The 20762-nt window shown below is 38.9% G+C and overlaps 1 protein-coding gene across 5 annotated transcripts in view; it reads left to right on the top strand.

The window, feature by feature from the left end:
* elmo1 (engulfment and cell motility 1 (ced-12 homolog, C. elegans)) overlaps window positions 1-20762 on the top strand; it is a 140533-nt gene that overhangs the window by 74456 nt on the left and 45315 nt on the right. For all 5 annotated transcript variants that reach the window (XM_059350704.1, XM_059350701.1, XM_059350703.1 and 2 more), the window contains 2 exons: window positions 2122-2226; window positions 5673-5781. In XM_059350704.1, coding sequence (XP_059206687.1) covers window positions 2122-2226; window positions 5673-5781 — 214 coding nt within the window. The remainder of the gene's footprint in view (window positions 1-2121; window positions 2227-5672; window positions 5782-20762) is intronic.

Below are 20762 nucleotides of genomic sequence, written 5' to 3'. Positions count from 1 at the left end.
TATGTCCCCACGTGTCTGTGGTTGTTTTAAGCCTATAAGTTTGCTTCCTGTCAAGCAGAATTACAAAACAGATGAGCCAGATCTCCTCCGTTCCTCTTTCATCCTCTGCTTTCCTTCCTCCTCTTCCTTGTCGCGTTTCTCTTCAACATCCTGTCTCACCTTTTTAAACTCAAGATGAGCTTCAGAGTGATGTGTTTGCATGTGTATCCATGAATTTAATCATTAGTCGGCTGGATTCTCTGCAGCGTCTGTGAGGAATTAAGTATGAAGGACTGTGACAGCACTGACAGCATCTATCTGCATATCTCATACAATATTCAGATGTTTTGGGAGGTGGTAGAGGCTGGAGAAATGTGAGGGATGTTAGTGAAAAGTTTTGGGTTTTTCAATTTTTTTTATCTGAGCATTTGCAGTGCACAATGCAAGATATAGACTTCAACTTAACTGTAGCACCTTCTAGGTCACCATCAATTTCTATTTATGTTATCAACTTCCAAAAGCTTCACATTTGGAAGATAACATCACTTAACCTTCCTCTTGAGTTGCAGGTCATATTGACCCATTTCAAAATAAAAAAAATACTTTAAAGTATTTTTTCATAAAAAGAAAAAAAGAAAAAATGCTAAATAAAATTTGTAAAAAAAACAATGTCATGTAAAACCATTGTATTGTATATATAGGTATTTCCAATTTTCATTAAAAAAAGTTTTAACATGCATTTTTTATTAAAAATGAGTGAATTGAACCATGATCTTTGAGGGGTAAAGAACACCATTTCACATTTATTGAAATTGTTAGTAATTGAGTTATTAATAAAATGTAAACATTGTTATTGGGATTTTTTTAGTTTCTGACACATTTGGATAACTAAACATACCTCGGGTTATTGCTGTTCCTGAAAAAAAAAAACATAACAGCAGGGTTAAGGAAAATCATGCTTTACCATGCATTTCCAAAATGGCAATGATCCCTTTTAATAATTCAAAGAATTTTTCTTTCTCAATTCTTTTGGTGCCTAAAACCATAGACTGTATAAAAGAAGAAAGAATAAACTTACTATTTACAGAGATAATAAATGAGATGTAGGGGCATTTTCTCTCTCATTTACTTCTATAAAATCTGACTCTTTTTTTTTTGCCACCAGTGGAGTCGCCCCCTGCTGGACATTATAAAGAATGCAAGTTTAAGGCAATTCCAAATTGGTTTCGCTTTTTTGTTTCAGCAGAATTAAAAATGCCAATTATAAATCAACATGTTTTTCCTGCACAGAACCAATAGATCATCTATCACAGTGAAGAATTTCTGGCCATTTTATAAAGTCAGTTATTTCATCATAGCTATTCAAGCAGGGATTGTTTTTAGAAAAATCCCCAAAGAGGTGCATTTAAGGACATTTTGACACCTAGAGACGCTTAAAAGGATTAAAACAGGACAAACAGAAGGCATGGACACTGCAAAAAATATATATTTTCAGGGCCATCAGGATATATTTCTATTCACAATTAGAATTTTACTCCTACACAAAACACTAAGCCAAATTTTAAACATTATCAGTTATTTAACATGAAAGATTTCTGTATTTCTGCTTTTATCTTTGTCTATCAGATTACTTAAGGTGCCACTGTCAATCAAGTGTGATCCAACAATACTCACACAGTCCTGACAAAGAAGATTAGTGTTACATTCTTCATAAATAATACATAAGGATTATTTTAATTTCTTTACTTTAATTTTGATCGTTGCTTGTTTTGTTATGAATATTTAATAGTATCAAATAAAACCAGAGGATTAAAAAGAAGTTTTGAGGGGCTTTAAAAAAGGATACCGCTACCATGCAACACACCCACAACATGAGTCAGGATAGATTAGCTCTTCCAAGAAAATATCAAGGTGCTCTTCATGAAGTCAAAACAGTAAAATAAGGCTTTGTGTTGCTGTAGCTGCTAGTAGGAAACAGGCTGTACTGTGTAACTCCCAGTGTGGTTGCCCGATTGTTGCTTTGTGCTGTGAAAAATAGTACATTCAGTGGATTATACCTAGAAGAATAAAGCCGGTTAAAAAAAAGATGATGTGGAAAGTGTTTAAGTACATGTCTCACCCTCCTCCGCCTTTGTCTCTCAGAACCATGTGAATCCAGCTGTGGATTTCACCCAGATCCCTCCAGGCATGCTGGCTCTGGATAACATGTTGTATTTAGCCAGACACCACCAGGACGCCTACATCAGGGTGAGCGTGCACACACACACACACACACACACACACGCACACACACACACACACACAGACTGCTCAGACATTTTTATGGTATAAAATCTCTCCTCCTCACCTCTGCTTCCTACCAAACCTTCCTCCCTCCAGCTTCACTTGTTTGTAGTTTCTGGCTCGTTCCCAAATTTTCTTTCAAATAAAACTGCATTTCAACAGCAACAGTGTAATGACTTTAAGTATTTTTATAGTATTATATCCTGCAACCATAGACTGTACATTAATAATGGACATGGTCACCGCGACGTCACCCGTTGGTATGCGGACTGCCCGTTTGAAGCATCGAGTTTAGTGTTACGGCTGACGCCATTTTGCTTAACATTATCGCCATCTTGGTTTTGGGAGAGACCATATTTGGACTGAAGAGGGGTGGGTGTATGGCATAGTGTATCTCTAGTGTATAACTGTTAACGCTGAAACAAACTGTACGTTACTTACCGGAAAAATTGGACAGGGCTCCTTGGAGTGTCTTTTAATACAACCGAACGCTGAATTATTAAATGACCAAAATGTTCAAATGAATTTTCATGAACTTAAAACACACTTGAAATGATCAAAGTTCTGAACACACTGTATATAAATAATGGACGTGGTCACCGTGACGTTACCTGTTGGTTTGTAGACTGCCCGTTTGAAGCATCGAGTTCAGCGTTACACTCTTCGCCATCTTTCTTTTTGTCTGTTGCCGTTGCCATCTTGGTTTTGGAAACTGGCAGCAGAACATATTTGCACCGTGGAGGAGCGAGAGGTGGATCTGACTGACGGCTGAGGACACTGCACTACACACCATCTACACCAGCAACCTGACTGCACCCGGCTCATAGCTACGCATGCTAAGCATAGACTTATACGAAAAAGAAATACGAAGTCGCTGCTAATTCATGTTAGCATTAAATGTAGCATTAACTGGGATGTTCATTTTGGCTAGCAAAAACAAAAACAAAATGTACATTATTTACCTAAGAAAAATGAACAGCAACTCCTTGGAGTGTCTATTAGTCCAACAAAATGCTAAACAAGACATTTTAAAATGAACAAAATGTTCAAATAAACTGTCATTAAGTGAAAATACAGTGTGAAAGGTCAAAGTTCTTAGAGTAAAACACGGACAACGACAAACAAGTTCACGGCTGTTTAGATGTATACAGCGCCGTGGATACGCATTGCTTTTCTTCTCTCTTCTCTGATGACGGCTCGCCTTGTTTGCCACCTGTCAATCAAAGGTAGCCACTCCCCAAATCAGATGATTCTTTATCATCTATTTTCTTCTAAATTGGATCATTATTTACACACAATTAACATCTTTAACATCACATCATTGAAGAAGATTTTTTACTCGTGATTGAGACCATATGTGGTAATAGTGTTGTGATCAGAATTTGAGGTAATAAATCAAGTGAGAAGTTTTCTCATTTTGTATTGAAATGAACGGACCAAAATGCTTCTGCAGCCACAGTCAGCGCCCCCTGTTGGACTTTTTGAATAATTGCAGGCTGAAGGAACTTCCACGTTTGCCTCACTGCTCAGATCGGGAGGTTGCCACCTGTCTCAGATTCATATGACGTAGTATAACTCTAGTGATTGTCTGTAATGGGATGGAATTCATTAGTTTGGTGATTATTGTGTTCCAGTTTCCAGGTTAGTTTGAACTGTTTTATGGCAGCTGTCCAGCACTCTATTATAATGAAAATTTTATGTTTTTGTATCAACTGCACACATTTAATCACCACACCTGCAAATCTGTGTGTGTGTACTTGTCATAATGTTAGTGTGTGAGTCCCTTGACTTGAATGCGAGAAAAAAGATGTTTCAGCAGTGCCGACTCAGCCCTTATCAGTTGACCAGAGGGAGGAAACATTGCCTCCAATTTCCCAAATTAAACTGTCACCAGCTAAAATGATTGGGACCTTGATGGCCTCATTTATGGCGCACTGCCACCATCCACATAATTAGAGTGAATATTTTTGCTGTTGGGATTTCATTTATGTTTTTCTGGCTTCAAAGCAGATAGTTTAGAGGGTCAGATAAGGTCAAATAATGACGAATAGTTTCAGCCAAAATGGAAATGTTTAAGTAAAATGACCTTCAGTGCGACAAGCCAGCCGCTGTAAATTAATGCAAATATATTATACATACTGTACATCTAAAACCACAAAGTACTCTAAGTGCATACCTCAGCCGAGGCTTTAAATATGTGTAAATTTGTCATTTTAACTTGACTCGAACTGGACTGCGTGAGGAAAATGTGCAATATGCAATAACCTTGAATATTGCAATGATATTACATGCAATAAATAAACAGATTTGAAAGTTTACTCAGTTCTGTCTTTCTGCTGCATTCAGGATACTGCTTAAACATATCAAATGCTTGTTGAATGAGAGGAAATGCCTTCAAACAATCTTTTACTAAACAATATGAGCATTTATTTAAACAAAAAACAACAAAAACCAAAAGTTACATATCAAAGTGCACTTTCTGACTGATTCTGTCTTTCAACTAACTTTCATGATGTTTGTAATAGAAGTTGATATTGAGATGATGATTAAGGAAGAATAAAAAGATATATTATGCAGCCCTAACTTTTATATAAAATGACTGGATGCCTTAAAGCCGCTGCCTGTAGGATTTTAACATTTCTTTCTTTGGCAGCTCCTACTTATAGTGTCAAAACAGGTACAGTGGCAGAAAGTATTGCATGGCTCTGTCAGCTGGTGACAGTGAGAATGAATGAGATGAAAGTGCCATGATGCAATACCACATAGAGATTCTTCACAGAGAGGCTTTAATCTGCAACTGGATCCAGATCTATGTGCTATTTTTAATATTACCTTAATTTCAGGAATACTAGGAGCTCACTCAACCACTGAGTCACAGCAATTTACTTGCTGAATGCTGCAGTTGACCCACATTGAAAAAGTGGCATCACATATTAAGGACAAATCTGAAGTTCTTTTATACACAAACATGCTTTATTTATTTTATTTTTATGTGTCATTTATTTTATTATATTTTCCTTTCGAGATTCAAAATCTCTTTTTCAAGGCCAAACAGCAGCATAGAAGGTTTCACATAACAGCACAAGCAACAGACAGCAAAAATATGAAAAATAAATCATATAAAAGAGACAAATAATAGTCTTAAAATGAATAGAAAAGTGAGCCAAACATGAATTAGTAGTGTTCAGTAACAGGACATGAGAGTGTGAAACACTTTCATGACAAACAGTAATACAAAATACACATTTTGTCTGCATTACTAAGGGTTAAAGCTGCTGAAATTTAGGAGTTTAAGTACAGTAACATGATGTTGTATTCAGAGAGTAAATACACAACGCCTGTCATCAGATATTTGACCATGTGGGAACCCTGTGGAGGTTTGCTGCTGATATTTCCTGTCTGCTTTGTAGATCGTTCTGGAGAACAGCAGTCGAGAAGACAAGCACGAGTGTCCGTTTGGCCGCAGCAGCATCGAGCTCACCAAAATGCTCTGTGAGATTCTCAAAGTGGGCGAGCTTCGTAAGTCTTCATCAGCACCCAGACACACGCACCTTCCTTCCTCTCTCAGTGCACTGCTGCTGATAGTTCGTCTCCAGAACGAGCACACAGACGGCAGGAGAACTAGCTCAGGGACTGCTTTACCCACACTGATGCATATACTTATGTGCACAAAAAAACAAACCACACACACTCACAAATACACACATCGTCTCCCCGTGAGGATGAAAGCAGCCATTATGCTCAGTAATTGTGCCGCCAGGAGTTCATTATTTAGTGATGCACCTCGCCCCCATTGAGCCCCTTTCAGCCTAATATACCGCCTCTGGGAGGCACAGTGCGCAGAGAAAGAGATGCTGTGCCCACGTCCACTCCAAATTGATGTGCCCTTTTCATTTGTCTTTACTTGTTTAAATGGGCGAGTTGGTCTCAGTTCCGCTCCAGACTGACCCCTGCTGCTCCCTGTAGGGAGGGAGACGGCATTCTTAGCTCAGTTTAAAACTGATGTGCCCTTTTCATCTGCTCATGTCTTTTTTTTCATGGGGGATTTAGACTTGGCTGCATTGCAGGGAAGGACATTAGACTTTCCAACAGTGTCCACTCCTGTATCTGTGCCCTTAAAAAATGCTCAGAGAAATGTCATCCAGATTCTCTCGTCCGTCCTTAACGCTGCTGATAAAGGTGCCAGGCTAGGTTTCAATACAAGATAAGAAGGTGCAATAATACTTTTTTTTAACATTTCTAAGTATATTATAATTTTCCTGTCCTTCTTTTAATATGCTCTTATCTCTGCCAGACTAATGCACAATATCTCTACCTTTCACATCACATTCTGAGCACATAGTCAGCCAAGGCAAATGGATTTAGATATTTTAGTTTAACCACAAACATGCTGTCTGTGCTACTTTATTTCACACGTAGTTACCCCGCAGTCATGTCCTGAATTGGGGAGACAGGGCAGGTGAGAAGAGGGATGTAGCCCAGGTGTGCATGACAAATGAACACACATTTTGAGCTTTTTTGTTTTCCATATTACAGTCTTCCTAATTCTATGTTCTGTGCATCTACTGAAGGCTGGAGTGTTTATTTTCTGTGTCTCAGGCAGCACTTTTTACTTAGAGGGTCTCATTAGTTTTTATCCAAATGTACTCCACTGCACATGCCCTTTTGATCTTTTCTCTTAGCGGACCGAAATCGCATGCCTTTAGCCTCTCTTAGAAATATCATTTTGACCTCGTTCATATCAAAATGCAGATTAAGCAGCCAGAGTTGTCCCAAAGTGGGGAAACATCTTTATCTCTAAGGCTTTTGTAAGCATGTAGTTGAAGGCTTATGCAATAGAGCTAAATCCCCGGGATGAATGCAAGGCCATCATTATGAATAAGACTTTGTTTTTGAGAGACTTGCTTGTTCAAATAAATAGAACTGGGCCGTGTGCAGGATTTCAGATATACTTACTCAAAAGATATAAACAGAATATGCAACCCAACTTACAAATTCTGCTCCAACATATTGTAATCTTCCTGGTTTCCATAATAGAATTGTCAAAACTTTTCCCATCAGCAAATAGCAAAGCAAGCAAACTTTATTCATACAACACATTTTGTTCCAGGTGGAAGCACGACCCTTTGTGTGACTCTGTTACTATGTGGATAATGTACAGATAAAACATGAGACATAAGTAAACATAATTAACCCTCTGAAGCCCAGGCAGTGTCATGGCATCTTTTCCTCCTGTCACATTTGATGCACTATGGCCTTGTTTTTCACTGCATTATAGCAGTCCTGCACCTTTATGGAAATGGTACAATCCTGGCTAGAAGTAGGCAAAACTCTGTATTTTGGGCAGAATAAGTTATAATACTGCACAGTTATAATATCATAAATCACAGAAAATAATGGTCAAATGTCATATACTATATAGATTACACTTTTTTCAAGTGCTCAAAAGTGTTACCAATATATATATATATAAGCTGCACAGCTTTACATATTCCTTTTTTACTTTTTTACAACCTCTACTTACAACCTCTCTTGCCCACTCCTCTCTGCTCTGTGTAAATAGCCTGCAGTTCATTTCAGAGATTCACTGATTTTTAAAAAATCTTTTTTTTTTTTTTTTTTTCACATGACCATTGGTCTTAGCCCAGTTATTCATGGCTTCTCAGCTGCACCGAAGAGCACAGATTTTAATATTTATTTTTTGTGACATGTAGACTAAAGTGAATTTGATGGAGTGTCACTATTTCCAACTTGAATTAAGTTATTTTTCCTGATTGAACCATTCATCACAGAATGATCATTCAAGGAACATTAGAAATGTAACAGTCTGATGATAATTTCAGTTTGATGGTTTCTGGCTACTACAAATATTGTAATTTTGGCATGTAAAAAAGATAAACAAAGAAAACATGCCTTTGAAACCTGCTGGCAGGTTTTGGGTTCAGAGGGTTAAAACCGACCCATCAATTAATTAATTAAATAATTAAAATCAATGGTTAAAGAATAAAAATAAGAAATGTGAGTTAAAACTAATAATAAATGTAGTAGAAGTAATAATAATAATAATAATAATAGTAAAAATAATAATAATAATAATAATAATAGTAAAAATAATAATAATAATAATAATAAAGACTGGCAAATCAGGCTACTGAAAGGCCAGAAAAATAGCTTTTATTTTAATCGTTATTATTTTATTATTACTATTGTTGTTGCTGCTGTTGTTCCTATTATTGTTATTTTCCTGAAGATGGAGATTATGTTATGTTATGGTACTGAAATGTCCCTGCATGACTGAATGATGGAGTTGAATTTTATCAGTGACCTTGACTCATAGTTCTGGTCCTTTTTATTCCCAATGGCTGTATATTGTCCTCTTTACTGAGGCTGTTAGCCCGGGAGACTGAACCTACTATTAATATTTATGATGCGGTAGTGTGTGTGTGTGTGTGTGTGAGAGAGAGAGAGAGCGAAAAATGTGGGGAAAAGATAAGAATTGTTACGGTGAATCTATAACCTGCAGAGAATGTCTTATCTGTATGAGATACCGTCTGCTGTCACAATAACAGCACATACACCTGGTTTAAGACATGACAGGATTCCCGTATACACAAGTAGGTCATCTACGGGCACAGAGTTAAAAAATTCTATGCAAAGGGAATAAAACAAAACAAATCCCTTGTAGGAAATCACAGGGGACAGGAGAGGAAAGACGGCTTTTTGATATATTCATATTTACTGCGTCCCAAATCCTAAAGCTCCCATCCATCTCTGTCACAACTTCCAGTAAATATTTGCACACACTTGCACTCACAGAGCATTATATGCATCTGGTCCTTATGGGAGGAAGCCAGCGTGTCCCAGAGTAGTCATAAGCTGCAATGCATCTTCTCTTGTGGAGAGCTAAGTGCATTTTTGCGTATATTAACATGCACTAATGAATGTATGAGTAGGATGGATGTAACATGGGCCAGGCAGGTGTAGTAAATGCTTGGTGAGTTACGGCTGGTCGTTAGAAAAACTGTGTAAGTGTGTATGTGTGTGATGTAAGGGCATGAGTGTGTGTTTTCCCAGAGGAAAGCACGGAGAGAAATGAGCCTCTATGGCGACTGTCATCACTCGGTGACCTTTCAACAGCGCAACAATGAAATGCCTGACACTAACGAGGATGTTGGGAGGTGTGTCTGTGGCTTTGTATCATTTTTATCAGTTTTGATAGTGTGGTATTTGAGTCGGACTAATTTTAGAAACTGTGCTGCATTATTTCACCAATCACTTGAAGTTTAACAGTGACATTTCAGGCTCTTGTTCTACATATGAAGTACCCTAAAATCTTTTTTTAGCCTGTCGGTTGTTAACTTTTGGATGGATTGCCCTTTAGTTATTTTTACAGATATCTATTGTTGTGCTTACCTAGACGATATTTTTTTAACCCAGTCAAAATCATCCTGGTTAGACACTCCAGCTACATGGATGCAGAATACAGTTATCCAATAATATCCTCTTAACCGGTCGGTAGGAAACAACCAGTTAAGGCCACATTTTGTCATTTTCTGTGTCTTAAAAACTGACATGCATGAACCAATTTGGACTGTTTTAGAACCCTAGCTTGTGTAGAAGATTTCTGTACCTGATTATGATCCACTAAAGTTAGGCACTATATATGAGATGAATAAATCCATTTTTTGTGTAACGGAGCTGGGAGGGAATAGTTCATGAGATTTAACTTTGTTTGGGATCGGAGAGGAAGAGACAGCTGAGATCTGCATTCTGATTGCACTTTTCTTTTTCCTACAGTAACATGTCAAATGTTTTCTGTGAAAAAGGCATATTGGATGAATCATTGTGAAATTTTGTAAGTTTGTTGAACACTTTACGACCAAATACCTGCAAAACCACCAACATTACCGTCAGCCTTGTAAGTGCTGAGGGTGCTGGGGCAGCTGCAGCCTTTAAATGTTTACCAGTGTGGAGCAAATCTCCCGGTGGACATCGAAAACAACATTAAAGCAAATCAGAATGCAAGCATTATGTATTTCTGTTTCTATGAAAGCAGTCCCTGATGCAGAAAATAAAGTTCATTTCAGCTTTTTCTTTTCTTTTTTCTTTTTTAAATTTCCCCCTTGTCCCTCATCGTCTCTTAGTGGATGAAAGCAGAAGAGAGAGACGTCTGATTAATGCTGACGGTGTTGATGTCTTAGTGGCTCATTTGTTCTGCGTCTGTGTGAAATGCCAGCATGGCCAGACACTCTCTTTTTGTTTTCTCACGGGGATGAAACACAGAGGGATTCTGGATTTGCCAGTGGCTGTTGAAGTTGCCTTTCTTCCCTGCTCTCTCTCTCTCTCTAGTTTAATTTTTCTCACTTTTCATGCCCTTTCTTTCAGGCTCTTTTTCCCCCTCTCAGTGGGTCTGAAGAACATCTGTCCCTCTCAGACTTGTAATCCTTTCTCATGCTTTCATGCTCTGGTCTTCTCTTCTTCTACCCCATGAACTTGACAAAAATATGACACCAATACAAAAGCACATTTTGACATTTTCCCTTTCGCTTGTTGTTGAGATATTTAATTTCTATGCAGCTGTGGTGTGGAGAAAGGAGGTAAGGGAGCTTGTTTGGTTCAATCAGCTGTCAATGCTGCAGCATTCTACATAATTCATAACACCATCCAGGTGTCACTCCCTCTCACTTCCCCCTCTCTCTCACCTCCTTCCATTAATTCTTACCCTTTCTGTTTCTCTCTCTCTAACTCATACATTTGTTGTTGCCCTGCCTCAGATCCTAAAAGATTAATTGTCCCCACCATGTTTCTGCTGCAACACGGAGCTTAATGGAATCTGCGTCGGTGAGGTGCCAAGCCGCGACTTTTCAGACTCTCCTGTTTAAGCGGGGCCCATGGAATATTTATGAAGTTATTTAGAAAAGGGCCAGGCATCGTGAGTAATGGCCCTGCTTGGTGATTCACGGTGTGGCATCTCGTTGCTGAGATGGAGAGCTGGGTGGTGAACCGTGGCAGGTCCGGGCACGGACTCGTACACACTAACACACACGTGTGAAAGTGAAAAAGAGACTAGACCTGTGCATGTAGAAACACACAGAGCGAGAGGGAGAGAGGGAGAGAGGGAGAGAGAGAGAGGGAGAGAGAGAGAGGGAGAGAGAGAGAGAGAGAGAGAGAGAGAGGGAGAGAGAGAGAGAGAGAGAGGGAGAGGGAGAGAGAGGGAGAGAGAGAGAGAGAGAGAGAGAGAGAGAGAGGGAGAGAGAGAGAGAGGGAGAGAGAGGGAGAGGGAGAGGGAGAGAGAGGCTCCAGTCTGACTGTCACATGATGTCCTCATATTTGTGTCTTCCATCAGAGAGCCGTCAGCCAAGGTCAGAACAAAAGGTCATGTTCAGCACCACAGACAGCTCCATTCTACATCTGAGCTCACAATCATAGTACACTAATGCAAAACATCATGCAGAATATTTGGCTTTATTTTCTATATAGGTGTATTGATTGATATTTTTTTATACATATATTGTCTCTTCTCAAGGGCAGCATTAAGGTTTATATCTTCTTCTTTTTTTTTTGCTTATTTATAAGGCTTGCATCTATCAAAATAGAGAGAATTGTATTGGCAGATCTATAAATGAGGCATTGTGATTTAAGTCCTGTATATAGTATTTGTATATATCGATTTCTCAATAATGTAAGTGTAATAAATAAATGAGATAAAAACTGACACAAGTAATGGCAGTAATCTTATGCCAATTGTGTCTTTGTTTCTTAATGTTAAAATTCTGATGAGCTCTGTTGCTTTCCGTCGGAAACAGTCGGAGTTAGAAATGGGATATATACAGTACCAGTCCAACCCTTCTCATTCAGATGTTTTTCTTTATTTTTATTATGTTTAGAGCATATTTAACACAATACATTGTGGATTAATACTGAAGACATCAAAACTATGAAAGAACACAAATAATTATGTAGAAAAAAAGTGAAAGAAAAACAAACTGAATATGTTTTATATTTTACATTATTTACAGTAGCTAATTCTTGTTTTGGTGACAGCTTTGCACACTTCTGTTAATCTATATTTTCATCATTATGCTAATGTTAGGGGTCAAGTTCGTCAAAATATTACCAAATATGGCTCCTAAACCTTTGCATTCTCTGGATTAGTCGTTGAATATGTGTGAACCAAGAAGCACCTTTCTGTCTGCACAGAACACAGATAGAACAGATCGACTTTGGAGGTGAGCTGTTATTGTCTGATGAACCTAAACAATTAGAATTACTTGTAAATTAGGGTAAAGGTTGAGTCTGTGTCCAACAGATTTAAGTAGGGCAGAGGTCACTCTAACTCTAACAGAGCACCTTGTCTGTTGACATTAGCGAGTAATAGTGTATGTCTGAGACCCTTCATATGACCCATCACCTTCCCTTCTGCAGTTCACCATATGCAGTGGTATAAAGTATTCAGATCCTTTACTTAAGTAAAAGTACTACTACCACACTGGGAAATTACTCCACTACAAGTTAAAGTGCTGCATTTAAAACTTACTGAAGTACAAAAGTATCAACATCGAAATGTACTTAAAGTATCAAAAGTAAAAGAACTTGTTATGCAGAATGGACCCACTCTTGTTTTATATATTCTATATATTACTGGATTATTATCATTATTGATGCATTTGCATTGCAACTTAATTTACTTTTATGTGGTTGAATTAAAAACATGTCTAATCACTTTAAATTGATCATGTTTTTTATTTTAAATCTCGACCTGAAAAGTAACTAAATCTGCCAGCTAAATGTAGTGTGGTAAAAAAATATATTTGCCTCAAACATGTAGTGGAGTAGAAGTATAAAGTTACATAAAATGGAAATACTCAATTAAAGCACAAGTACTTCAACATTGAACTTGAGTACAATACTTGAGTAAATGAACTCCGTTACATTACACCACTGACTATGTGAAGGACTCCAATAATCCTGTGTGAAGTGAACCTACTGTACATTCATTCATTTTGTGTTGCAGGTCAAATGCAGGCGTAATATTTTGGTGTGTGTGCACCTGTGTGGTTGGAGCATGTGTGTATACAGTATGTCCATACACAGCAGGGGACTCGGAGTCATCCAAACTCATTAACTGGACAACTCCCACTGTAATGACATTCGCAAGTTGCCCGCTGTGCTGCGATAAAAACAACAACACAAACACACAAACTCATTTACACACACACCCACATCTAAGAAATGGCACAGCGTGAGATTGAAATGGCGTGATGTGTTTGGACTGGCCCTTCGTGTGTCACCGAGATGCAGTTTTGACACACACACACTGACACCTAATGTCCACACTCAGTCACGGTCAAAATGAAATGTCATGTTTGGGCGTGCAGTCATACATTGGGGTTGAAGAGTAAATAGCAACCGAAAATGTCACGTCTCAGATTGTCGCTCCGTGCAATAAGTTTTAGAGATGTGATCAAATGTGTCAATCTAAAGGGGCAAAAAATGAAATGAGGTCTTTTAATTAAAAATAGTTTTGCATCACATTATATTAACATTTCTTTAGTCAGTCTCTCTGTAAAGCTGAATATGAGTCTAGGGTTTCTGCGCATAATGTAAATTAACATGTACTACTCAACATTTTGAAATGCAACATTTTCATTAATTTTAAGATAAAAATATGTTTATTTAAATGGTGGCAGATTATAAAAGTGAGATGTTAATGTCTTTTTGGATTATAAAGCATGTCTAGGTGCTATATAGACACTGTAAAAGTATCAAAATGCTCAATTCACAGAGAAATACACACAGTTTATATGCAGAAACTGTGCCTTTAAACGAGCCATCAGGACTTTGGAACCTCAGAAAAATACAGTGACCCCTTTGTGTGGTGCCGCCATTACTGTGTGTCAAGTCATAGTGACTCTGTCTGCTGCAGACAGTGACAGCAGCAGGGTAGTATGATTGACAGAAAATGTGGACATTTTTGACTATCTGCCAAGGTCTCCATGCTTAAAAAAAACACTGTTACGGGCCAGTGTTTTGGATTAATGAGTGACCTGATTAACTTTCAGTCACTGGTTGCTTGTCGTAACTTAAGCTGCTTTCCCACCACTGCATGGCAATCACACTGACAACCGCCTATTTGACTAGACTTATCTACTTAGAACAAATGACATATTTTACAGTAATGGCAGCTTGTTTACTTACAGTATTCCCCTGATTTATGTACACTATGTTAAAGTAGAAAGTGCCGCTACAGTGCAGTTACCAACATGGTCTCACAGGAATGACAGTCATATCCCGTGGCTATTCCATGGATATTTTTTCCTATTGGTTTGTTCCAAGTCACGTGACTTTTAAGGTCCCGGCGGTCAGAACAAAAAACATGGCGGACAGTTCTGTCATTTTTAGTGAAAAAAAAATCAATATTTTGACTTAGTTTCTGCATAAAAATGGATTTTGATCACATTTCTAGCTAGAAATATATGTTTTATTTTCTAAATCTTCACTCAGTGTATGTACATAATCACTTTATATGTTGGAATAGCCACGGGATATGACTGTCATTAACTTGCATTGTAGCGAAATCCGTGTTAGTTTCACGGAAATTTGAGTGATTCCGTGGCTATTCCACGGATTTTGAGTTAAGCGAATCCGTGGCTATTTCACGGATTCCTGTGAGACCATGTTCGCAGTTACAGTCATTCTCTGGCTGCAATGATTGACCACAGGTGCAGAAAACACGTAAACACTGACCAATCAGAGCAGACTGGAATTTATCAGTAGGGGGGTGAAACAGACAGGTGCTGAAGTGTCACATTTCTGTAAATCCAGGTATATTTAGACAGACAAGATAATATTTATTGAACATTAAAGCATATAAACATGATCATGTCGAACACAAAATACAAGTATGAACCTGTAAATTAGCATAATACGTCCCCTTTAAGACGTGGTTTCCCTGGTACAGGCAGTCAAACACACATGACTTTGTGAAAATATGATTATGTGGATCCAAACTTTCTATCACTAGTGTACTGCAGATAAGTACATTATTCTGCATGACTATTTTGAGACATTTCAATTTTTATGCCATGAAAAACTTGCAACTCCACATTATAACTAAATATAACTGTGTAAAAACATCCACATTTCAGGCCTATGGGGGGTTAGTGTTTCCAACTCAACAGACTTTGAATAAAGTATCATTTTAATAGGATTAATTACATTTCTGACCCACTGAGGGAGAAGTTTCTCCCACGTGCTGAAAAGTCATTACATTTTCCAGTAATTAATATGATGCATGAGCTTTTCTCCGGGCAAATTATGAACGAGAATATATTTCTAAGATTTGCTTCATAAATCTTGTGTTAATTTTCCATATTTGTTTTTAAACGACTGGAGCTTCTTTAAGAGTTTTATGAAACATGAAGGAAGGGCAGGCTGAATGATAGTGTATGAAATTCCTCCGTTGGTGATTTGTTTGTGTCCCGTCTCATTTATCTTTTTCAGCGAGCGCCCTCTGTAAGCAGTTGCATCCACTAATGAAGTATCATTGGGATGAGAATTTATGTCCGACATCAAACATTAGCATGCCAACATTAGTGTGAGCTGAACATTAGCTCGGAAACTGATCCCATTTGAAAAGACTCGTTAAGTCTCAAGGTTTTAGCTGCTAATCCCTCCCGCAGGTCTGCTTCCATGATTCATGAGTGAAGTGGATGATGGCGAGGGGAGGAAAGGCCAAGTGTGGAATCCCAAGTATCCCTCAAGTCGTGACACGAGGATCTATTTGGCAGTCAGCAACCACTTCACACAGTTGTCAGTTGCAGCCTTGCGTTAAAGGAGGGGAGCCTTCTTCAGGGTTTTCCACTCCGTAGCCTCAGGCATACACCAGCGAAAGGTTTTTTAAATTGGAGTGCACAAATAACAACAAACTTGACAGATGGGTGCTTGAGAATCTCAAGTTTCGAGCATCCTTGGAGTTTTTCAGACACTCTTGTCCCCTGTCAACTCTCTGCAACCCTCTGTGGATTGAAGTGGTGCAGTGGATGAAACATCGCCCAGCCCGTGACAGCGCTGCCACTTGCTGCCATACTCTGAGCTCTTTGGATGTAATTTACCATCAAACTCTCACCAACTTGTCGTCTTCGAACTTTTTTCCGAAACTATACACCGTGCTCTCAACAAACTGAAGCTGTTTTCCCGAAAGGCCCCCTTACTAGCAGACCTTGTCAGAGGTGAAATCAGGCAAAACGCAGGCTTTTCTCTATAAGCACACACACCTGGGAAAATCCTCTTTATACAGTTTTTGGTATGTACCTTTTCTTTTTTGTATCAAGTTTTTTATTTGACTTTTTTTAACAATAAGTCAAACTTTTGCACACCTGTAAGTCAACAAGTGTGCTAAATAAGTAGTAACTGCAGTTTCCATCAGCATATTTCTGTGTGCATTTTGAAGAAAAGCTAGATGGAAACCCCAAAATTTGATTTAAAAAATTGAAAATGCTTATAAAAGTTTTTACGCTTGCTTGAGATGTTTCTTGTCTTTTTCAAAAAATAGTTACTGCGCTAAAAGGGAGATTGAAACGATTTTTCTGCATAATTTTTTGACATCAAACATTTAACTCACATGACTGATCAGCTGTTTCCGCCCTGCCGGTCAAGAAGAGCTGACATGAAAGAACAATTATAAGTTGCTCAATTGAATCCTAAAGACTTTTCTCTGGCGTGCCCAAAGTTGTCTTAGCAACCTCTTTTTTGTTGTTGTTTTTTCTCTCCTCTTGTTCGACTGTTTACTGACGGATTAGCCTACATTAATACATTACACTGCCATCTTCTGATGACAGTACATTTATGCAGCTTTCTTTATTCGCTCTAAACCATTGATGGAAACGTTCCTAATTCACTATATTTGACATTTTAAAATGTCACTTCCAAGTTTGCGTTTACTTTAATGGAAACATGGCTGCAGACTGTACACAAGGACCAGAATAAGTTTTCTCCATAAAATATAATCTAGTTTCACCAAAATCAGTGACGTAATTGGTGGTGTGTTTGTGTCAACCTGGTCTCACAGAAATCCGTGAAATAGCCACGGATTTCGCTTAACTCAAAATCCGTGGAATAGCCACAGAATCGCTCAAATTTCCGTGAAACTGACATGGATTTCGCTACAATGCAAGTTAATGACAGTCATATCCCGTGGCTATTGGTTTGTTCCAAGTCACGTGACTTTCAAGGTCCCAGCGGTCAGAACAAAAAACATGGCGGACAGTTCTCTCATTTTTAGTGAAAAATCAATATTTTGACTTAGTTTCTGCATAAAAATGGATGTTGATCACATTTGTAGCGAGAAATGTATGTTTTATTTTCTAAATATTCACTCAGTGAATGTACATAATCACTTTGTATGTTGGAATAGCCACGGGATATGACTATGTCATTAACTTGCATTGTAGCGAAATCCGTGTCAGTTTCACGGAAATTTGAGCGAATCCGTGGCTATTCCACGGATTTTGAGTTAAGCGAAATCCGTGGCTATTTCACGGATTTCTGTGAGATCATGTTGGTTTGTGTCATATAGCCACTTCTCACTGGACTTCATACACGTTCACCAAAGTTACACAGTGTAAGGAAAGGCATACAGGGAACACAGGGGGAATGACAAAAGCACTGTTCTCCCTATTACAATTCTGTGTAGCATCAAAATGATTTGAAATCTGTAATTCTGCTTGAACTTAATATTACCTGTGTTTAATTGTGTTTAAGAAATACAGTTATCACGTATGCACATGCACAGACTGTGTGAGTGTGTATGCACACATATGTGCAGAATTTTCTGTTGTATTGTTATGATCAAGCAATTCAGTTTTCATGTATTTGGGCAAACTGACAGCTTGTGTGTTTGTTTGCAGAAGCGAAACTCGCACTGATTTGATTTGAGATTTTTCCTTCAGAAGAGTCTGGCATGATGTGCATATGGTACTCCGTATTGTCGCTCCCATACCTGATGTGCTGAGACATGATTGGTGTGTTTAATAGATGCAACCTGGGACAGCTCTGACTTCGTAGAAACCCCACAGCTAGATGCAGTTGCACAAGCCTGATTGTATTTGAGAAAACTTGAGTCTGTGAAAGTAGATGTTCTGCTAAATTTGTTGTGTCTGAGTCCAAAGCGCTGATGGATTCGCTACATGCCTCCCTTCCTCTGATTTTCCCTCCATCTGCCGTTCTGCTCTCCCTCGCTCTCCCTCTGTCCTCTAATGCATCTTGACCGTTGTTGGGGACTGCATGCTAAAATGGTTTAGTTACGTAATTAGAAAACCACAGAGGAAATAAGGCTTTGACTTTTCCCTGTTTTCATCCTCATTGAATCAAGATTCTCTATATGCTTCTTTTCCTCCCTGAAATGAAATACTTGGTATAAATAGATTAAAAAACAGATTCGATACTGTGGACGAATATCTTACCTTCTACAGCAATTCAACTTGAACCAGTGACCTCATTCTCCTGCCATCCTTATATAATGAGCATTAGTTTCAGGCTAGAGATCCTCGAACTGGAGGAGCGAGTACATCCCAGCAGCCCAGCTGGGTCGACCTAAACATTATAAATCATTTCACATTTCACACATTCCAAACTCAAAGACATTACATTTTAATGTGACATATTTGGCCCAGGATCTATTCTAACAGGGTTATCAAGATGCAAATGAGCTTGTAAGCTTATTAGTTTCCCTGCTGAACTCCACTAATTATAGTGCAGGTTCTCGCACTGCTAGCCAATTTGGTATCTGTTTGGCCGAGTGAGCATCTGGGCGAGTCCTCTCTTCATGCGTTGAACCCATCGATGTTTTCTCCCGGAGAACTTGATATCGTATTCCCATATAGTGCCCCATTTATTTCAATAAAAGTTGCTCTCCAGGTGCACACGCTCATACATTCATGTTAGATTGTTTTCCTCGCTGACTCTGAGTGTTTTTGACAGACAACAAATCTTATTTGTTTCCTCTTTTTTGCTATGAAAAAAGGTTTTCCGGGCCCCGGGCCACATGACCTGAAATTTTAAGCAATTATGATCATTTTTGATGTACAGCTCTACGTGCAGGATTTTCTTTGCCACTCTGGTTCAGAATAGCAAAAAGATTAAATCGATCCGCAGATTTTTCCCAATTAGAGCAGCACAGTCAGTGAAAATGACAGTAAATAGATTGTTTTTCTCTGATAAATGGCTTTACTCTACGCTTGTTTTAACCTGGGCTAGGCCGTATATGTGTGGTGGTGTTTGCTGTAGCATGAGAAGTACACAGTCAGCCTGCTAAGTCATCCAGCCAGCCGTGGTCTGCATCTCTGTGTACCTGCTGCCTTGGCATCCTGCACACACGCAAACAGCGACTGGACCGGAAAGATGGTGCTGACGCTGCTTGCTGGACACACACACACACACACACACACACACACACACATGCCTTGTCACAGTTGGACATCAGAGCATGCTGGTATTGTAATTAGAGTGAGGATGACACTTTTTGCTGTGTATTCATCATGTGACATAGCTGCAAGGTGACTCTAGGGGTTGTTTAGCTTTCTTTGTGCACACTCACCGACACACATACACACAAACAAATACACACTGGACCTTGACAGATGTCAGGGTGGCATTCAGCCTTCACAACTCTCTCTCTTCTTATCACACATACACAAAGACACACACACACACACACACACACTTTTACCACACAAGCTTAGTCACCTCTACTCCAGGACTCATCTGTACGCTGGCCAGTTGAGTAATTAGTTCTCAGTTGACGTCACAGAGCCCTTGCGTTGAATGGACTCTAATAAGAGCGTGACAGGAGACAGCTGTCCCACACTCAGTCACGCTCACATTCACATAAACGGAGCCACTCCAGGGTGACCCCTGACCTCGGCCCGGGCACACACATCCCAGGAGATGAGGGATGGAATGGACATGAAACTCCTCTGTGCCCACAGAATTTATGGCGCATTTACATCCCATCATTCAGGCTGTAATCACAATCACCTGAGGCAGCAAATCATCAGCCTCTTCCCTTGTAATTCCGTTCAGTGTTCGTTGTTCAAAATTGAGAGAAAAAACATTTATGCTACATTCATGTGGTGTTGGCGTAATCTTATAATGAGTTCCCTCCTGGGAAAACTATCCCTCATGTCAGAACAACACCTCAAAAAAAAGTCCAAAAGGTTTTGATTTCATGGCATACATCATCAGTGTCTTTTGGCCATGCAAATACAGGAAACGGCTATCAATGTGTTGTTTGCACATCCTCCTTGTTGCGTCCATATTGTCTCCCCATTACGACTTAAGAACCATATTTGGTAACTTCAGCTGACATCCAAATGGGATCCCTGTGGCTCTCCTTGAGGTTGTAGAACCATATGGATTTCTCCCAGCTAATCAGCGAAGATCAGGCTATGTCACAGATAGTGACCCCATGGCATCTGACCAATCAGTATAATAATTATATA

The sequence above is a fragment of the Centropristis striata genome, chromosome 14 (assembly GCF_030273125.1).
Source record: "Centropristis striata isolate RG_2023a ecotype Rhode Island chromosome 14, C.striata_1.0, whole genome shotgun sequence".
Lineage (NCBI taxonomy): Eukaryota > Metazoa > Chordata > Actinopteri > Perciformes > Serranidae > Centropristis > Centropristis striata.
Note: the sequence above shows the minus strand (reverse complement) of the source record. Positions and strands in the feature narration are given on the sequence as shown.